The sequence below is a fragment of the Lygodium microphyllum genome, chromosome 15, assembly GCF_053477565.2.
Source record: "Lygodium microphyllum isolate KBCC chromosome 15, Lygodium_microphyllum_v1.1.10, whole genome shotgun sequence".
NCBI classification, from domain to species: Eukaryota; Viridiplantae; Streptophyta; class Polypodiopsida; order Schizaeales; family Lygodiaceae; genus Lygodium; species Lygodium microphyllum.
In genome coordinates this window covers 76,714,967-76,735,595 of record NC_141149.1, presented here as the reverse complement: position 1 = coordinate 76,735,595, position 20,629 = coordinate 76,714,967, and the positions used below count along the sequence as shown (strand labels likewise).

General features: G+C 37.0%; 1 protein-coding gene across 1 annotated transcript in view; it reads right to left on the bottom strand.

The window, feature by feature from the left end:
• Window positions 1–7,817, bottom strand: part of LOC148024682 (protein CONTINUOUS VASCULAR RING 1-like) — a 95,892-nt gene extending 88,075 nt beyond the window's left edge. Inside the window, exon 1 of the mRNA XM_087694331.1 lies at window positions 7,471–7,817. Coding sequence (XP_087550457.1) covers window positions 7,471–7,641 — 171 coding nt within the window. The 5' untranslated portion in view covers window positions 7,642–7,817. The remainder of the gene's footprint in view (window positions 1–7,470) is intronic.
• Between the last annotated feature and the right edge of the window lie 12,812 nt (window positions 7,818–20,629).

Sequence of the window (20,629 nt, the reverse complement as noted above, 5' to 3'; positions counted from 1 at the left end):
TTGTTACAAAGAAGCAGAGAAGAAATTTCATTAAGTTGGAGCTTATAAGCTTAAAAAACTTAAGAAAGACTTAATATCTCCAAAATCTGACGATTAACGGCGGGCGGATGTACTCAACGGCGCCAATCCTGATCACGACATGCCGCCATCCTGTTGGAATTAATAAAAAACATTAAGCTTTTTATAAAGCTTAAGATTATTGAGCTTACTAAAGCTCTCAATCTTTAATCTCCTTCCTAGTGGGTGTTCATACCGAGTTTACCCCGAACAAGTTTCAAAACTCCAACAAGCCTCTGTTCACACCTGCAATTTGGCAGAGTTAATTCACAGCAAGCAAGCTGTCGCCTGCCGTCTATACGGAAAAAAAATTCGCTTTGAAAAAGACCAATCAATTGCCGTATCTGCAAAAAAGTAAGATTGTAAAAGCAAAAGTCATTTTTTAATTGAAAAAGCAAGCCTTGTAAACCCAAATTTGAGCTATGCTCATCCTTTTAACGAGATTTCAAGTGTATAAGGTTGTTTGAGATTTTTACAGGATGTCTAATCAAAACATGGAAGATTTTATGGGCGAATATGATTTGCCAGAGACAACTATGAAGCAAAAATTGAATCTAATTATGATACAACTTCAAGAAGAGCGAAGAGCACATCAAAATTTACAAACACAACTGGCTACACTTTAATGATCCACTGTCGATCAAGACGGAGCGCAACCCGAAGATGTTATTCAACGTACAATTGACGCAACACTTTATGCACAGTCTCTCAAGAAAAAAGCCAAGATAAGTAAAAGAAATTTCAAATTCCGTACTTTTAATGGACAATGTGACGGAAAAATTGTTATCGCTTTCGTCAATCTGTTTGATGACTATTTTCATGAAAAGCAATATACCAAAAAAGATAAACTTAAATGCGTCACTAACCATCTAGCAGACAGAGCATCATTATGATGGACTGTTGTTCACAAGAGTATTTATTGTCCCTCTACTAGGGAGGCCTTTCAAAAGAAAATTTTGTAGAATTTCATTCCGCCTCAATTCTATGAAAAAGCAATCAAACAATGGGATATTCTGCAATAAAAAGATCGTAAATCCATCCACACTACACTGAGCGTTTCTGGAGTACTTTACTATAATTTCGAATGCTTAAAGATATTCCTGAGACGATCCACAAATCCAAATATATATCTGGTTTGCTTGGTCACTTCTATACAAAAGTGAATATGTTCAAGCCAAAGACTTTGGAGGATGCGATTTCTCTAGCGCATGATACTGAAGACAAAATTCGTGGACGAGAAAAGAGACTGCAACAATTTTCAATTAACAGTAACTTTGGTACAAAGCAATTCAATTCTAACTTCCAACGATTCAATCAAAATCGCTTTGTTTCTTCTTCTTTCCATAAACCCTGGACTCGACCTCTTGCTTTACCATCAAACACAAATTCAAACCCTAAGCTTTCTTTCCAACCAAATCCCAACATATCCAAATTTTCAGCCCTTACCAATAATATTTCCAAAGTAAAGCCTATAGTTTGCTATAAGTGTCAATAACTTGGATACTTAGCAATGAATTGTCAATCTAAGAAGCAAGTTGTTCAAATCAATCACTTGGGAGCAACTGAAGATGAAGACCATGAAGATATGCCAAACTTCACCAAAGATGATGATGATATCAACAATGTTTTAGATACTTTACCAAGTATGTCAAATCCTCATTCATTATTAACGATAAAATATTTTATGCATGGTCAAGAAAAGATTGTTTTGTATTATAATGAAAACACACATGATTTTATTTCCGCAAAGTTAGTAAAAGAATTGAATGTACCTACTGTTCCAACTCATTATCGCATAAAGGCTGCATTCTTAGACACTAGATACAGTGATATACAAGAAGTTCATGATTTAAAAATTAAAATTGGTGATTATATTAAGCACAGAAATTTCTTGGTTGTGCCTTTGCAAGCTAGTAATATTATTTTAAAAATGCCTTGGCATCACAAATATAATCCCGACGTAGATTATTCCACATATTCCATGAAAATTCATCTTAACAGAAACCAAATCACATTACATGGATTACACACCTTTGATAGATTTCCATTGCTTAGTCACATACAAGGTAAATATGCATGGAGAAAATGTAGTAAATCATACTTAGTACAGGTGAAAGAAATTAAAGCTAAGAAAAATCAAATGCATCCTAGACATGCATAATTTCTTTCACAATTTAAAGATTGTTTTGTTGCTGATTTAGCTCCTAGTTTACCACCAACATGTCCCGAAGACCATAAAATAAACTTAATCCCAGATTCTCAACCACCATGTAAAGCACCTTATAGACACAATCAGATTGAACAAAAAAAAATCCTAGCACAAATTGAAGAACTGTTGAACCGAGCACTCATTAGGCCCAGTAGTTCTTCTTTTGGTGCACATGTTCTATTAGTTAAAAAGAAAAATAATACCTATAGAATGTGCATTGACTATCGTATCCTGAACAAGATCACTGTTAAGAATAGATATCCGATCCCTAGGATAGACGACCTCATGGATAAACTACAAGGAGCCACTATTTTTAGCAAAGATAGATCTCAAATTTGGATATCATCAAGTACGATTGGATATACCTGACATTTTCAAGATTGCATTTAGAACTCAATTTGATCATTATGAATTTTTTGTTACGCCTTTTGGTTTGACCAATGCACCAACTACATTTAATAATATAATGAATCGTATATTTTTTAAGTATCAAAATTATGTTATTGTTTTTTTTATGATATATTGATTTTCAATAAAAATAAGAATGAGCATTGTGAACTTTTATCTTTGATTTTTAAATTATTGAAAGAGAATCAATTATATGCTAACCCTGACAAGAGTGAATTTTTTCCAAACCCAAATTGAATACTTAAGTCACATTGTTTCTTCCGATGGTATTCGTATTGAACCTAAAAAAATAGAGGCAATTTTGAATTTGCCAATTCCTAAAAATATACATGAGTTACGTTTTTTTTTCGGTCTTACCAGCTTTTATTAAAAATTTGTGAAAAATTTTTCATTCCTTACATTGTCTTTGATGAAATTGTTAAAGAAAGATGTTGTATATCATTGGTCTGACAATCAACAAAAGTCTTTTAATTTATTGAAACATGCTTTAACACATGTATCTGTTTTGCAATAATCTAACTTTAATCGATCATTCTTTCTAATAATCAGTAATGCTAACGGATCAAAAATAAGAGCTGTCCTCATACAAGATTCACATCCCATGGCTTATTCTAGTTGCAAACTTAAACCCTTTGAGCAAAAGTATTCCACCTATAATAAAGAATTATTAGTTGTAGTTCAAGCCTTACGTCAATGAAAACATTATTTAATGGAATCCGAATTTATGATCAAAACTAACCAACAAAGTATCAAACATCTCCTTAGTCAACCACAAATTTCTGACTATCATATTAAATGAACTTCTTTCATTCAAAGTTTTCATGCACTTATTCAATATCAACCCAGAAAAAAAAATATTGTTGTCGATGCATTGAGTAGAAGACCAAGTATCCATAATATTTCAATTCTATCTTTTGATTCTCTTATTCCTATAAAGGATACCTATAACCATGGCCCCAATTTTCAAGCTAATTGGAACAAAGTGATTGCTAATAACTGGATTTCAATTGATTTTTTGTCTTATTCGGATGGATTTACGTTTTATGATAAAAGATTCCGTATCACTGTTCAATTTAGATCATTTGTGTTGTACGAAATTCATTGTCATTCATATCAAGGTCATAGAGGTATTATTTCCACTTTAAGAACATTGGTTAAAGATTTTTACTGGCCACAAATGAAATTTGATGTTTCTAACTTTGTTTTTAAGTGTTTAATATATCAAAGAATCAAACGACACCATGATAAGCAATATGATTTATTAATGCCTTTACCAATTCCTAAACATCCATAGAAACAAATTTCAATGGATTTTATAACTAGTTTGTCTAATACATAAGCTAATCATGATATGATTTGGACTATAGTAGATTAATTTAGCAAATAAGTATATTTCCTATCATGCAAAAAAACATTAATTATATCTCAAGCTACACAATTATTTTTTAAGACTGTTTTCACTAACCATGGTTTGCTAATTTAAATACTAAGATTGATTTCACATCTGTATTTTATCCTGAAACCAATGAACAAACAGAAGCTACTAACAATACAATTTTAAATCTTTTGCATCTATACACAATTTCAAAACCACAAACATGGAATACACACTTGCATCTACTTTAATTTGCATATAATAATACACCACACACAGCTACACAAAAAGCACCTTTTAAAATCATTTATAAGCATAGATTACCTACACTTGTTACATCATTGTCGAACAAAGTTAAAGCTACTGATGATATTGCTAATACGCGTGCTATTATTTTTGCTCAAGTTAAAAACATGATTACGAAAGCCCAACAATCATACACTAAACAAGCTAATAAGAAAAGAAAAGCCATGAGATTCAATGTTAATGATTATATTTGATTAAGCATTGAAAAGATAAGATTGCAAAATATTAAGAAACACCCTATTGTTAAGTTAGCACCTAGATTTTATGAACCTTTCAAAATAATTCACAAGATCGATGACAATGCATTTAAATTAGATTTACCCCAATACTGAAAGATACATAATATTTTTCATATCAGTTTGTTACTACCTTTTAGAGGTCAATTACCTGTTTACCGTGTCTATGAAAATCCTCTGTTAGGAAAAGAAACCTAAATCCTTGAACCTGAAACTATTCTAGACATAGATTTTATGACCACTAGAACTGACCGTAGATATTCTAGATATTTGATTAAGTTTAAAAATCATCTTGTTGAAGAAGCCCAATGAATATACGCCCGCGACTTAAGTGTTCCCTCACTGCTCACTCTACATTGAGATAATAGCAATTGAGGACAATTACTATCCCACCCCCGGGGATATGATGCCAAGAGACATATTCCACGGTGCATTCTGTGATGTTTTTATTCCACGCTAGATTCCGTGAGGGTTTTCGATGGATTCTGTAAAACTATATTTATTTATCGGGGCTTGTACACAAAGTGAATTTCTTGCGCGAGAAGATGACGAGGACGCCTGTCCTTTTCGAGCGTCAAATTAATTTAATGTGCGCATGGATAATTTCACAGTGGATGATTCTACAAAATAAATATTAAATTAATGGACGTTTATGAGATTAGAGTGCACTCAAATTAAATTAAGATTAGGACAAAGTTTTAATCTATTTAATTATTTTAGCTAAAGATTGCTAGGTATTTACTTTTGTGGATTTTATCTTATTATTCTAACAATTGTGAATGCTTCAAATGATGTGTAGAGTAAACAGCGGTGGCGTAGAAAACACTGAGCGATGACATGTATTCAAATTACCTAAAAGAATTATTATTTTTTATGGACATCTGTCTTATCACTAAAGACGTGGCATCAATATTTATTTAGGCATACTTATTTATTAAAGCGCTTGACAAATATTTATTATTTTTATATATGCATAGATGCTCGATTTAATATTTTATTATTAAACATTGTATTTGGACACAACCCGATTTTTTAACGCCCAAACGCTTTACTCTTTATTTGAACAAAAGTAAACACAAAAGCCAAAAGCATGCTAATTGTAAATTGGGCTATTTTTTAGCTTGAAGATTAATAAATTTATAAATACATACCTTGTGAAACGCTCATACAAGGCATGGGAGAGATTGCACCCAATTGATATTCTTGTCTCTTGTTGTGCAAAATCTCTTTTTGCCTTTATGAAGCTTTTGTAGAGTTCTTTGTTCTTGGGGACCTTGCGGCATTCACTACGCGAGCATACAAGCATCTAATTTACGCACCACAATCATTCATTCTTTGGGTGACACAAATAATACATTAGCTTCAACACATGCTACTTACACAAGCCATACCAAGATTGCTCTTAAACAAAATCAAGAATTCATATAGCAACCAAAACACATGTATGTGGCCAACACAAACAATAATGAAGCAAATCCATAAGGATTAGCCATATACAAAAGGTACCTAGGAAAAACACGAAAATGGAAAAACCTTACATAATTCAACATTAACCAAAACATAGTAAAACAAGTTACAACGAAAAACGATCCCGATACTCAACCAAAACATACCACGTCAAAATGAGACAATGCAAAAGCAAAACACAAGATTGCAATGCCAAACCATTGTGACTCAAAGTAGAATAATATGTTCCTTTATCTATTAGCACAATATACTACAATTCCCCATCAATGCAAATGGGGAGAATAGAATAAGTTCCTAGAATCCTTCTCTAGAAATGTTATGCAACACCGAGCCCACATTTACCACAAAGAACACCTCAAATCCGCAAACCACTGGCAAAAGTTGTAAAACAACTCACCTAAACAAATCTGAGGGAAAAGAAAGTCCAAGTTTAAACTAATGAAGACAATGTATTCAAATGGCAACAATCCTGCATCTCCCTGAAAAACGAAGCTCGGGACAGCCTTGTAGCCTTGTCTAGCAGAAATAATACCTTCAGACTAGCTACAAATGGCAGCATAGAACTCCCACATCAGCTCAGGTTATGATTGTGAGGCCGCGTATAAACTTGCTTGATAATCACAAAACCAGCAAAGGTTACTAGACACCCAGAGGTTTGCATGGACACTCGGTTGTTTTTAAGAAGGAAAACCTAACTTGCAAACTATCCAGCAGTTTGACTTCACTTTCGGGGGCCAAAATTTTCCAGGAATCTAGTCTGCATCTAGTACTTGTGCATCCTATAGGCTGGTAAATGAAGTGCTAGTATCCGCTAAATCCGTACTGCCCCTAGGCGATTAGTGATTGTTTCAATATCTGAAATCTTGCTGCATTCTTAGGTGCTGCTATCGATTGAGCAGAGAGAAGCGACTAAAATCTGCCAAGTCCACCATAACCAAATCTAATACTTACTAATTATACACAGAGATTTGAAGGGAAAGGAAGTTAAAACAACTTCGATCTGTTATGTCAATGACTTAATTATTAACATACCATTCTACTCCGTCTCTCTCTTTCATATGCTTCAGAGCTGATATCCATGGACCTTGATATTCTAATACGTTGCATGATTTTCAACTGTGCGGACAAATCGTACTGTTTTATCGCCTCTATTTCCCATACTGTACTACAACAACAACTATTCATGAACTTGCATTTACGATGTTCCAGCTGGTTTTACATTTAAGACATAAAGGTATGGCACAATGTCGATTGAACTGGACTAATTGAGCGAAATTTGTTCCTCCATGAGGCAAGATGTAAGAGAAAAATCAAAATGCCGTGGAGTCGTTGAACAGAGATCGAACGTGCTATGAATCAGACAATACAAACCAAAAATTTGTTAAAGTGATTCGGTGAGAAGAGCAACGAACCTCTCGGCCGGAATAATGGCCAGAGGCGGAGGAAGCGCTCGACTTGACGGGATCCTCGGGGTCCTGCAGCACGGGGACGAGGAGCTCTCTCTCTGCGGAAGAAGCTAACCGCGATCCCATAGCTGCTGAAGATGAAGATGAAGACGCAACAGCCGGTTTATCATCTCCCATCCAAATCCTTGCTTCGCGCCCTTGGGACGTCAAAAACAGGCACCAATTTTGCCACGAAAAGAAAATTTGCCTCTCTTATTCCGTGAAACGGAAGCAAAGCTTGAAACACCGTGGAGAGAGAGAGAGAGAGAGAGAGAGAGAGAGGAACTATTTTACGTGGCGAGAGAGAGAGAGAGAGAAGAAGGAGAAGAAGAAGTACTACTTTTTGGATTTCATTTGGACGTTTTGAATTTCGATTGCCCATCCCATAGGCACGGCCATATATTTCCAGCTTGTCCACCCCATTGGACGGCAAAAGAGATTATGCTGGACGATGCTCATGAAGCATCCTTCACAAATGAAGGGGAAATGATTTGGTCAATGTAGGGCAGCCATGTTGGAGCCTCGTAGATTGTCACCAAATGTGAGCTTCTTTGCTCTATCATAGTCTATTTTGCAAATTCGTAACTAGGCAGCGAGAGGCCTCTCACTCAACCTCACATGAGTGGGAGAAAAAATTTCGCATGTAAATATTCAAAAAATCACAATGTTCTAGAGTTAAAGAAATAGACTTCACTTGGGAACTAGTAAGAAAATAGTCCACATACAATCATTTAGATATCTCATCCATTCAATGATGGTGAAGATCAAATCCAAGCCCCACATATCATCGACTCGAAGTGCTACTCTTTTGGGTTTTCTTTACACGGATGCATCCTTATTGGCCTCACTATCCTAAATCCAAGGAGTACAAGGGAGCCCCAAAGTGTGCCAATCAGTGTGGATAAAGATTGGTATAACTACTTCCATCCTTTTGTGATGTATTCGCATGGCCTTGTGCACACATGAAGAAAGCCGCTTACAACTCTCATGAACATCGTATCAGCTTTACAAAGGATTGACATGGTCTTGATCCACTAGTAGAGATACATAATGAACCCCAACTACATTGAGTCTATGATAGCGAAACTTGATCAGCACCTCCAAGTTTCAACCACTAGATAAATCCACCTAGTTTGTCACTTATTATGATAGTTTCTAAAAAGATTTAGAAACTTCATGAATGTGGCAACTGTATAGACAAAGTGCAACTACAATCACTAGCCCGTTTCCTCTTTTATTTACTAATTTCATGTGTGATAATGTAGCTCACCGTGAGATATGTAGTGTTCTAGATGGATTCAACAACTGCAACCGTGGATGGATGATACTAGAAGATCAAGAAAAGACTAGCTTTATTTCTAAATGAAGAGCCTTCAATTGCACAATTCTACAGTATGGGTTGAAGAAAGTACCAACAAGTTTTCTATAACTTGTTCAATGCACAAGCATTCTTTGATTATTAACCTTATGCAAGTATCTTTAGTTTATTTATCTTTTGCTTCAAAACAAATTTCAACATTTGGAACTCTATCTGATGAGCTGTTTGTGAATTGGGCCATAGCTTCAACCCTACTAAATGTGCTTTTGAGGTTCACAACAATATATTGCATGGCTATATTGTTTGCAAGGAGGATAAATCTATAGATCTGAGGGATTTATTTGTACTTACCAATCCATACAATGTTTTATGGTATAATGTCACTACATGGGAATGTGTTCAACTCTAAACAAATAATGTGACCAAACAAAATGTTTGTTTCTTCAAATGCTCTACTCTTGGACTCAAGCGAGCTCTTGCCTAGCTAGCTCCTACTCTATGCTCCAAATAAACTAGCGCACTCCCTCCTCTCCACTAAGCTAGGAAAGAATAAAGGATTTGATCGATGAGCATGGTAGAGTAGACTCATTATTTTCCCTCTATCACTATAGTTAAGGCCAATAAGGTAGTAAGGGCTAGTTTCATAATCATTGGATGAGCTCCTCAAATGGCATAGCCTCCTCCTCTTTGATTAAGTCCCACAATTAGCAAAGAAAAGGGAAGATTTTCCGAAGTTCTCTCTCTCTCTCAAAAGATATGGCTATGAAAATAAGAAAAAGAGAAGAAGGGAGAAGCACAAACGCTCAAGTTTTTCTACAAGAGAATGAGCTCTCTATTTATTTGTTGTACATATTATATACCTAAGATTTCTTTTTGGGGGAGCATTTTCAACCTTTCAATCCCTTCCTTCTCTAGTTGAAATGTTCGATTTCTAGACTAGACCTTTGTAGCTTGCCCATAATATTTTTAAATGCTTGCCCATGAGAGTTTCAAATGCATGCACAAGTTATTTAAAAAAAAAGCTTATAGGATGTTTTAATGCATGTAGACTTATGGAGCATTTCAATTTTGTCTAGGTTTATACAACTTACATTGGCATGGATTTTTCAGTGCGCTTCATGAGCATGCAATTCATTGATGCTAAAACAAACTATTTCACCATTGAAAGTGGAGTACTCACAAGCAAAGTAGATCATTGTGGCAATAAACTATCTAGCAAAATGGGCTAAGGTGAGAGCCACTCACAAAAGAGCAATGTTAAGAAAATAGCTAAGCTCTCATGGGAGTAGGTAATCTCTCAATTTGACTACCCCATTGAGCTTGTGAGTGACTAGGGCGCACATTGATATTAGTAACAATAAGATCTTTGCATGAAGAAGTAAAAATGTTATTTTTAAAAACATGTGCAATGTCATGCCCTTTACATGAGCATCAAGAAGCCTCTTTAGCATGTATATATTCACATACACATTAAGAAAACAATGAAGTGTATCTCATGTACTTATATTTTAAACCGCATCTTTAAATATCTATCTAATAACTTACATTTTGCTTTTAAAGCTATAACTCAATAATGCTTTTTACCACTATTATTCAATTGAGAACTTAACGTTTTGCTTTTTAAGATACATCTAAATAATGTTTTTCACCACTATCATTTAATAGAAATCACATCACATTATATATAAATGAAGCCACACTTTATAAGCTGTAAAGAGAGAGACAACAATATATAGATATAGTAAGAAAGGTAGAAAGAGACTAAGAGAAAGCGTGTGCACACACACACACACCCACAATAATATCCAAAACTTAATATGACTTAATATGCAAACTATAAAACTAAAATTCAATAAGAAAAAATGTAAGAAGATCAAAGTATTAGAAAACATAGAAAAGATTTGAGGGCACCAACATTGCTTTGCTACAAGCATTGTATATATCTATAAGAATAAACTTGTAGACTTTTTAAGGTTTAATGGTAAACATTCCTCGTCAGGACTTTGTTATAGAAGTCCAAAATCTGAGAAACAGCAGCTCCATTCAGGACTTCAAATCGCTCGGATTGAAACTTAAGACGGGATTTGCCATCTAGTTTGATAATGATTTTTGCTGGTTGGATGTGATGTTGGAGGAATCTTTCACCTGTTGCCTCTTCACTATTGGGGTACACCATCCATTGCATCTGCCTGCCTCCATACGTTGGAGAGAGAGAGAGAGTGTGTGTGAGTGTGTGTGTTTTGTCATCTATGTTGCCTCTTCACTATCGAGACACGCCATTTGTTGCATCCGTACCTGCGTACCTTGGAGAGAGAGAGAGAGAGAGAGAGAGATTGTCATGATGTGCTGCTGCTTGTGCTTGCCTAGCGACTGTTGCTTTCTCCTCATTTGCGTTGCCTCTTCACTATTGGGGCATGGCACTGTAGCATTCCCCTGCTTGAGTATCTTGGATAAAGAAAGAGAGCACTCTGCATCGGATTGGATCTCGCAGTCAGAGAGGCAAGGAGTACTCTGCATTCGAGAGGAAGGAAGGCTGCATCTCACAATCAGAGAGGCACAGAGAGAGGGGGAGGGAGGAAGAGGGAGAGAGCAGACGCGCGCGGGCGAGAGATTTGACAGAGAGCGAGCGAGCGAACGAGAGAGAGAGAAAGTGCGCATGTAGGTAGATGGTGTGGGGGGAGGGAAATGCTTTCTTTTTCTTCTTGACCCTCCCCCATCTCTCTCTCTCTCTCTCTCTCTCTCTCTCTCTCTCCAATGTTACAATACATTTAAAAAATACAAAAAAGGCGAGAGCTTTGTTAGGCTCGAAAAAGCTTTCGGTGCTTTGAAGGAGGCTCGATAAAATAAAGTGAAGGAGGCTCGAGACTTTATTTTATCACCGAAGCAAACATGAAAATAATATATAGAAAAAATTTACAATAGACATTCTCTATTTCTTTCAAAAATTTTAGAACTAGCTCCAAAATTAAATTACAAAACTAAAAAGATAGATGGAGATGTAACTTAAAGAGATATCAAGACTTAAACATCTCCAATATTTATTTTGTTACTTTTTCCATATTAGTCTTATCTTGCTAGTTCCAATTGTCACCTATCACTTATTCTTTTTAATGGTTACCATTTTTGGAAGTTGCTAATTTTGATAACTTTTGAAAATCACAATCTTAATACTCATGGTGCCTTTGGTAGCTTCTCTAATATTTTGAAGTTTAGCAACTATTTGTTGGGAAATTATTAAAATGACCTAACATTTGCCCCCTCCTAGATGATTACTAGTCTCTTGGCATCTCCATTGAAATTGGCATGTCTTATTGTGCACCATAGATGTGGAGAAATATGTTATAAATTGGAGAGGTTTATGGTGACTGACACATCTAGGATAGGCTTTTATACTTGAGACAAAGGCCTACCAAGTTTGGGTGTCATTCGAGTTAGGATATGTAGAAATTTTTAGGGATAGAATCTTTCAAATTTTGATATTGATGTCTTCATGGAAGTTGTAGATCGGAAGTGGGACTGTGATTTTACAAAAGAAAGCTCAGCGATCCAAGTTACAGAACAAAAGTTATGAATTAGTTTCTGCAGGGTGGTCCTAATAGACTAGGAAGTGATTAATCTTAATGGATAGAAAGTACTGGTGCTAACATTTGGATGTTAATGTCACATGTAAGTGAGATGATACAAAGTTGAGGATCCTAGTTTGCAAATAAATAAATATTCACGAGGAGAGAATTAGAGAAGTATGAAGACCCATAGCTTGAAGTCATAGGGCAGGATGTTGATGAAGAAGAAGATACAAAGCTTGTAAAAGACAATGAGAAACTTAAACTTATAGTTGAATCTACAGATGAAAAAGAGTAAAGATGGCACATGCCGAAGGATGTGCAAGTTTGAAGGGGGTGGAAGTTGTGTGGTTACACATTCAATGAACGAAACCAAGGAAAATGCATTTATATAAATATTCCAAATATATGCTTATGGGACACTTACTCGAGATGTGAATAGATTTTTCTAGATTTAGAACTAGTCTCCAAAATAGTCTGAATGATAAAAATACATGAAGGAGTTCTATTAACTTAATGACAACTTTGGATGGATAAAAACACATGCAAGGAGTTATCTTGAGTGCTATAAGGCGTCCAAGCCTGAAAATTAAACAAAAGCACTATGTTTTATGAAAAGTGGTATTTTCCACTATTTTGGAATGATTTTTGTGATTCTATCCATGTTGGCTAGTAGACTAGGTTTATTTCGATCAAATTTAGTACTTGGACAACCAAATTCTAAGTTCTGATAAAAAAGTTAGGGAGAAAACAAGTTGCAGCAAGTTCAAGATAGGACCACTATCCTTAGGGTTTTTTATATAGGGTTTATTGCTTAAGGCTTCTACTTGCCTCTTCTTGGTAGATGCTTTGGCCAAATGGTGTGCAAATCGGATGCTGTATGCATATGTAGCGAGTGCCAGAAGGTCCCCAAGAATAAAAAACTCTACTTTAAGCTTAAAATTCAAGAGAATAGACTTGCACGACATGAGGTAAAAAGACCAATTGGGTGCAATCTCCCCCTATGCCTTGTGTAAGCGCTTCACAAGGCATGTATTTATAGATTTATTAATCTCCAAGCTTAAAAATAGCCTAATTTACAATTAGCATTCTTTTGGCTTTTGTGTTTACTTTTGCCCAAATAAAGAGTAAAGCGTTTGGGTGTTAAGAAATCCGGTTGTGCCTAAATACAATGTCTAATAATGAACTATTAAACCGAGAGCCTATGCGCATACAAAAATAATAAATGTTTATCAATCACTTTAATAAATAAGCGCACCTAAATAAATATTGACGCCACGCCTTTAGTGATAAGATGCGCGCCCATAAAAAATAATAATTCTTCTAGGTAATCTGAATACACGCCATCGCTCGGTGTTTCCCAACGCCACCATTGCCTACTCTATACATCAACTAAAGTATTCACAATTATTAGAAAGTAATAAAATTAAACCAACAAAAGTGAATACCTAGCAATCTTCAGCTACAAAATAATTAAATAAGTTGGAACTCTGTCCTAGCTAATATGAGTGTGCACTCTAAACTCATAAACATTCATTAATTTAAATATGTATTTTGCAAAATTGCTCGCTATGGAATCACCCACTTGCACATTAAATTAACGTGATACCCGAAAAGGACAGGCGTCCCCGTCAACCTTTGGAATATGCCTCCTGGCATCATACCCCCGGGGTGGGATAGCAATTGTCCTCAATTGCTATTAGCTCAATGTGGAGTGAGCAGTGAGGGGTAAACACTTAGGTCACGACCGTGCATCCATTGGGCCTCTTCAACAGGATGATTTTTAAATTTCACTAAATTTTTAGAATATCTATGGCCAGTTCTAAAGGTCATATAGTTAGTGTCTAAAATAGTTTCAGGTTCAAGAATTCCAGTTTCTTCTTCTAACAAAGGAGGATTTTCATAGACAGGGTGGACAAGTAACTGGCCTTTGAAAGGTCGCAACAAACTGATATGAAAAGTATTGTGAACTTTCTAGTGTTGAGGTAGTTCTAATTTAAAGGCATTGTCATTAATTTTGTAAATGATTTTGAAAGGTCCATAAAATCTAGGAGCTAATTTGACAATAGGGTGTCTCTCAACACTTTGTAATCTTCGCTTTTCAATGCGTAACCAAACATAATCATCAACTGTGAAATTCATAAATTTTCTTTTCTTATTAGCTTGTTTTGTATATGATTGCTGGGCTTTTGCAATCATATCTTTGACTTCAGCAAAAATAGTAGCATGCATATTGACAATATCATCAGCAGCTTTAACTTTGTTTGACAATGAAGTAATAGGTGTAGGCAATCTATGTCCATAAATGATTTCAAAAGGTGTTTTCCGTGTAGCTGTATGTGGAGTATTATTATAAGCAAACTGAAGTAAATGCAAGTGTGTATCCAATATTTGTGGTTTTGAAATTGTATATGTACATAAAAGATCCAAGATTGTACTGTTTGTAGCTTCTGTTTGCCCATTTGTGTCAGGATGAAATGCAGATGCAAAATCAATCTTTGTTCCTAAATTGGCAAACAAAGTAGTCTAAAAGTTATTACAGAATCTAGAATCTCAGTCAGAAATAATAACTTTTGGCAAACCATGGTTAATGAAAATAGTTTTCAGAAATAATTGAGCAGCTTTAGATATAGTTAATGTTTTCTTGCATGGAATGAAGTATGCTTGTTTGTTAAATCGATCTACAATAGTCCAAATCATATTGTGATTAACTTGAGTGTTAGGCAAATCAGTAATAAAATCCATTGAAATATGTTCCCATGGTCGTTATGGAATTGATAAAGGTATTAACAAACCATATTGCTTAACATGGTATCGCTTAACTCTTTGACAAATTATACATTAAGTTACAAAGCTAGAAACGTCAGAGTCCATCTGTGGCCAGTAAAAATCTTCAACCAATGTACGTAAAGTGAAAATAATACCTCTATGACCTTGATATGGGGGACAATGAATTTCGTGCAACACAAATGATCTAAATGGAATAGTTACACATAACCTTTTCTTATAAAACATAAATCCGTAAGCATAAGACAATGAATCAATTGAAATCCAATTATTTGTAATTAATTTATTCCAATCAGCTTGAAAACTAAGGTCTTGATCATAGGTATCTTTCATAGGAGTAAGAGAATCAAAAGATATCACAAAAATATTATGAATAGTTGATCTTCTACTCAAGGCATCGACAACAACATTTTCTTTTTCGGGTTGATATTGGATAAGTGGATGAAAACTTTGAATAAAAGCAGCCTATTTAATACGATAGTCAAAGATTTATGGCTGACTAAGGAGATGTTTGATACTTTGTTGGTCTGTTTTGATCATGAATTCAAAATAGTGTTTCCATTGTCGTAAAGCTTGTACTACAACTAGCAATTCCTTATCATAGGTAGAATACTTAAGTTCAGAGGGTTTAAGTTTCACTACAAGATACAGGCCTTATACCGACGTTTAAAGCGACGAAAATGTTCATAAGAAATTTACCTTCGTCATCGCAAAAAACATCGGTATTGGCGATGCCATAGAAGCGTCGTTATTGACGTTACTATTTGCATCGTTATCAGTGCTGATAACGACGCAAATAGTGACGCTGATAACGACGTAAATAGTGACGCTGATAACGACGCTTTGCGATGCATATTGCGATGCTAATAGCGATGCGTGTAGTAAATTTGCGACACTAATAGCGACGGTAACAGGAAAAAAAATTATGGTAGGGCCCTGCAACATATAGCACTATGTGCTTTATTTGGCCCATACAAAATAGTTTCAGTAATGTGTACAATGCTCGTATAAATAAATGTAAAGTGTACTTGAATCATAACACTGATACATGAAATAAATACATGATCGCGTAATGAAAGCGACTGGTACAATCACGGCAAGATACTACTACTACATAGAAAATGTCTATACAAATCACGTGATAAAAAAAGAAGAGTATATGAGCTCCAAGGATCCAAGGGCGAGCTATAGATCCTCGCCATCCGAAACCTCGTCTCGCCGCAAAGGAGCATCGAACAGACTCTCCAAAAAAAGAAACAACTACACATCAGTTCACCATACAATAATGCATTTTAATTAAACTTAGTAACAACGGACAAGAAAGATGAGTAACTTATAGGACCGTCGCGTCTATACAATCGGTCAATCAATGCAGTGAGACCGTGTCTCTCTCTGCATATCGAGTCTCTAGGCCAGTGGGATTGCGGTTTGTAATAGAGTGCTGCAAAGAAAACAAAATATAACTGCTAGAAACACGATTGTCAGTACAAGGGATATCGCAAAAAAATAAGCAAGCAGAATAAAAGAAAAACTTACAAAGTCCTCCAAATATATCATGTGGCCACCATTCCCAAGATGATGGACCACTCCGACCTCCAGTCCTCGCCACCTCACATTGTTGTCTCCAACGTCCTGGAGAATCTGTAGCCTTCTCCTTGAGTCGGTGCTAGTCGTCCGCGTCTAGCCACTTGGGTTTTGAGGCCCCACTCTTACGTACCTTGCGTGCATCTAATCGTCTGTGTGACATGTATGCACGTATACACTCCATTATCTAGCCCGTGGAAAACCTATCTGCTACAACTGGTACCAGAAACTCCTCATGCAAGGATGCTACTATGTAGTCCTTGCTCTCCTCCAATATATTCTTCCAATGATCCAAGACGTTGTGCCGAAAAACTTGTTGGCACAACTCTCTCGTACGAGCCATCACCCTCCTCCCCTCATCATTCATGATGATGGCTCATGTCCTATCATCTACAAGGTATCCATACCCCTCTAGGATATGCCTAAGATGTGTCCTCTCCCACCTGCGACCACGCTCCTGGGCATATCCAGGAGACCCCTATACATCTGGTGTATCTACAGGGATAGTATCTCTCGGAGTAGCATCCATAGGGGTGCCATCTGCGAACGGTTGAGCAAAAGCTGGAGTGAAGCCCCCACAGGTGTGACAAATCCCACGGGTGATGCAACTCCAGCAGAACAATGAGACGGAGACATTGCGTCGGTACCTCTACAACAACCACTTGAGCCACGCTCTCTTGAACCGCTATAAGAGCGAGCAGTAGCACATGTATTCTGAGTTGACCACGAGCTCACTGCATCCAGGTCTTCGTAGCATCCCCCTGAACCACTCCCTTCGTCTGGCCCAAGTCTGGAGCGTCGACCTCGTCTACTAAAAACTGAAGCATCAGAGCGCACCAAAGTAGATCTAATAGAACGACCTGATGGTGCCTGAGACAGCTCTTGGTCCATATCTCTGAATCGAGCCATATGATATGGAGATATATGCATGAAGATCTCCTATAGCTCCTCGTCGCTCTTCCTCGACTCATAGTGATGATCTAAATATCCACAAAGATCACCTGCACAAACAAAAATTGATGTTATAATAATCAATATAAATCATACAAAGTACGGTAATATAAATCTTTAAAAAATGATATTACTTAAAATGCATATCTTATGTACCCTTATAAGTGATTCGTCAATGAATTGAGTAGGTGGATGCTCCAAGTATAAAGTATCCTATGGTCCCATGTCAATCTTCTGACACAACTCCGCATACACTGGAGATTGATAGACATGTCACCACAAAAGGATGAGTCCACCTCGTTCTCAAAGAATTCTTGGACTCTTGTATTTCCATCATTGTTACCTGATGCTAGCTCCTCTACATGCTCCAAGCTTTCGGGTATGGCCTCCACTCCTTGCAATATCGACCCCTCTATTTGCATATTGCCCTCATCTATGTTCGGAACATCGCTTTGATCATATACTCTTGCACTTTGGGGAGCTAAAGGTATAATGTACCACCATCGAGGTTATTGGAGGTTTGGATAGAAAATTACATGTTCAAAATCACGTACAAGAGAGATTTAACTATTGTGACATGTACCATGTCGTAATACAATTTAAAAAAACATAAGTTTATGCACCTGTTTACAATGGACCAATAACACAAACGTGTCGTGCAAATCCGTCTATTTTTTTCGGAATTTATTTCGAGAAATCCAGATAGACCTCATCGACTGCACATTGAATAGGATCATGGAGAAGCTACGGTAATCCACCATGATAATACTTTGCAAGTTTCAAAATACTCCATCTCATCTATAACCATGTTTGGATCCATTGCTCGTCGTCGGCTCTCTTGCTCGAACTTTGCCATGATACCACAATCTGTTGTGGAGTGTATTTTGTCAATACACTCCACGTAAAAATGTTGTTTGCGCGACCATGCCAAACTATATATTTTGTACTGTATATTGAAACACTCAATTAGTTGTCGCATATAAAATATAGATACGACAAATCCTAAACACATCATCACCTTTGGACTACATCCCCTCGAGAATTCTCACTCCTCGGTTGAGACCTCCACCCCTTCGCAAGACGCTGCGGTCAAAGCTCCATGCAACCATCGCGTTGACATAAACCACTGCATCTCCTCCATGCCCTCAGGATATCGAATCGGTCAATGGCGCGTACTACGTCGAAATTCAGATCGCACTTCCTCCCGATCTTTTCTAGCTTGCTGGTACTTAGCAAGCCACGTCTCCATGGAGGCATGGTGCAACATACAAAAGCGATTCACTTTCTTCTCCATTGTAGCATCCATTATTTTTTCTACCCCATTTCCAACCACCACATCTCCAATCAGTCTATCATCGTTCTTGAGCGAACATAGCATATTGTTGCCTAAATCCACTATTGGTAGCCATTGTGAAATATGCATTAACGCCTTAGACACCAACCAACCTTTAGCCATGCTACCTTCTAGCCGAGCTCGTTATCGCACACAGCCTTTCAGGGTTTTTATGAAGCGCTCCAAGAAGAACATCCATCGCGTATGGATAGGTCCAGCAATCTCCACTTCATCTATAAGATGCACAAGAAGGTGGATTTGTATCGTGAGCATGCTGGTAGGTAGGTATTTCTCAAAGAGACAGACCGTCTCCACTGCTCCCCGCCTTGCAAATTCAATAGAGGACGTCTTAATCTCCTTTTGTGACATCCATTACACTAAATTTGACAACCTGAAAATTGTCCCACATATTTCTGGAGTAAGACATCCTGTGATTACGATCAGTAGTACAAACTGCCACAAATGAGAAAGCATTATGAACAGCAACTACACTCCAAGTAGCAAAATACGTAGGCCACTTACAATCCATTCATAGTACAAACCTAGCATATCTTATGCCAATTATGGGATTTTAGCCCTGATGATTGGTCGTCTTAAGAAAACACGGACCTGCGAGAACGCATCATACCCATTGGAGTGCGGATAGACTTGACTATTTGCTTCACAATGCGCTCTTCTTTAGTGGACAAAACCCAAGGAGTGCGAGGTAGCTGCAAGCGACTATCAGCACTCGACTGCGGCCAAAGCGCCTCCTTCTTGCCTACCTCCTTCAAATCCATTCATGCCCCTATAGTGTCTCTCTTTCCTGTGATGTGGTCCCATAGTAAGCTGCCCACGTTCTTGAAAATATACATGGGATCCAAAAAGTGGTTGATTTATAAGTGGGTCCAATACGCCAACTCGTAGAAAACTGAGAACCGTCGCATTCCATTTGGATGTGACTCCGTGTGGACTATTTTCAGCTCGTACCAGCTTTGGGCATTCATACGTGTTGGAGATCATCCAATAAAACCTTCCTCGAGTTCATGATCCTCTGGCAAGAAAGCGACGTGTCCTTGATATACCATCTTCTTCATGGTTCGCGACATTCGCGAGTCTAAATGTGGCCCACACAATGGACATGCATGATAATCTAAGGTAACCAAACCTGTCCCAACACCTCTATTTAGTGAATAAAAACTTGAACGAGCTATGATAGATATTACCAACGAGAATGGAAGCCTACTTACCTGAGCACTCTCCGAATCTCGAAAAGTTATGCATGGTCCATATGAGAATGGCTCGAATATTGGCGGACCGTCGATCATTGCGCTTGCTCATATCTTGCATGGTGACCCCCTCCTGCCACAAAATCTTAAGCTCATCGACTAATGGATAAAGATACACGTCCATATTTTTGACTTTGTAATGGCCGAGAATGAGAAGCTAAGGATGAGATGCCCTTTCTTCATAGAAATCCATGGAGGGATATTGTAGTTAACAAGGACTATAGGCCACATACTGTAAGAAGTCGAGCGCAGACTGAATGGGTTCACGCCATCCATAACAAGACCGAGCCGAAGATTTTCTGGCTCTCGAGTAAAGCTTGGG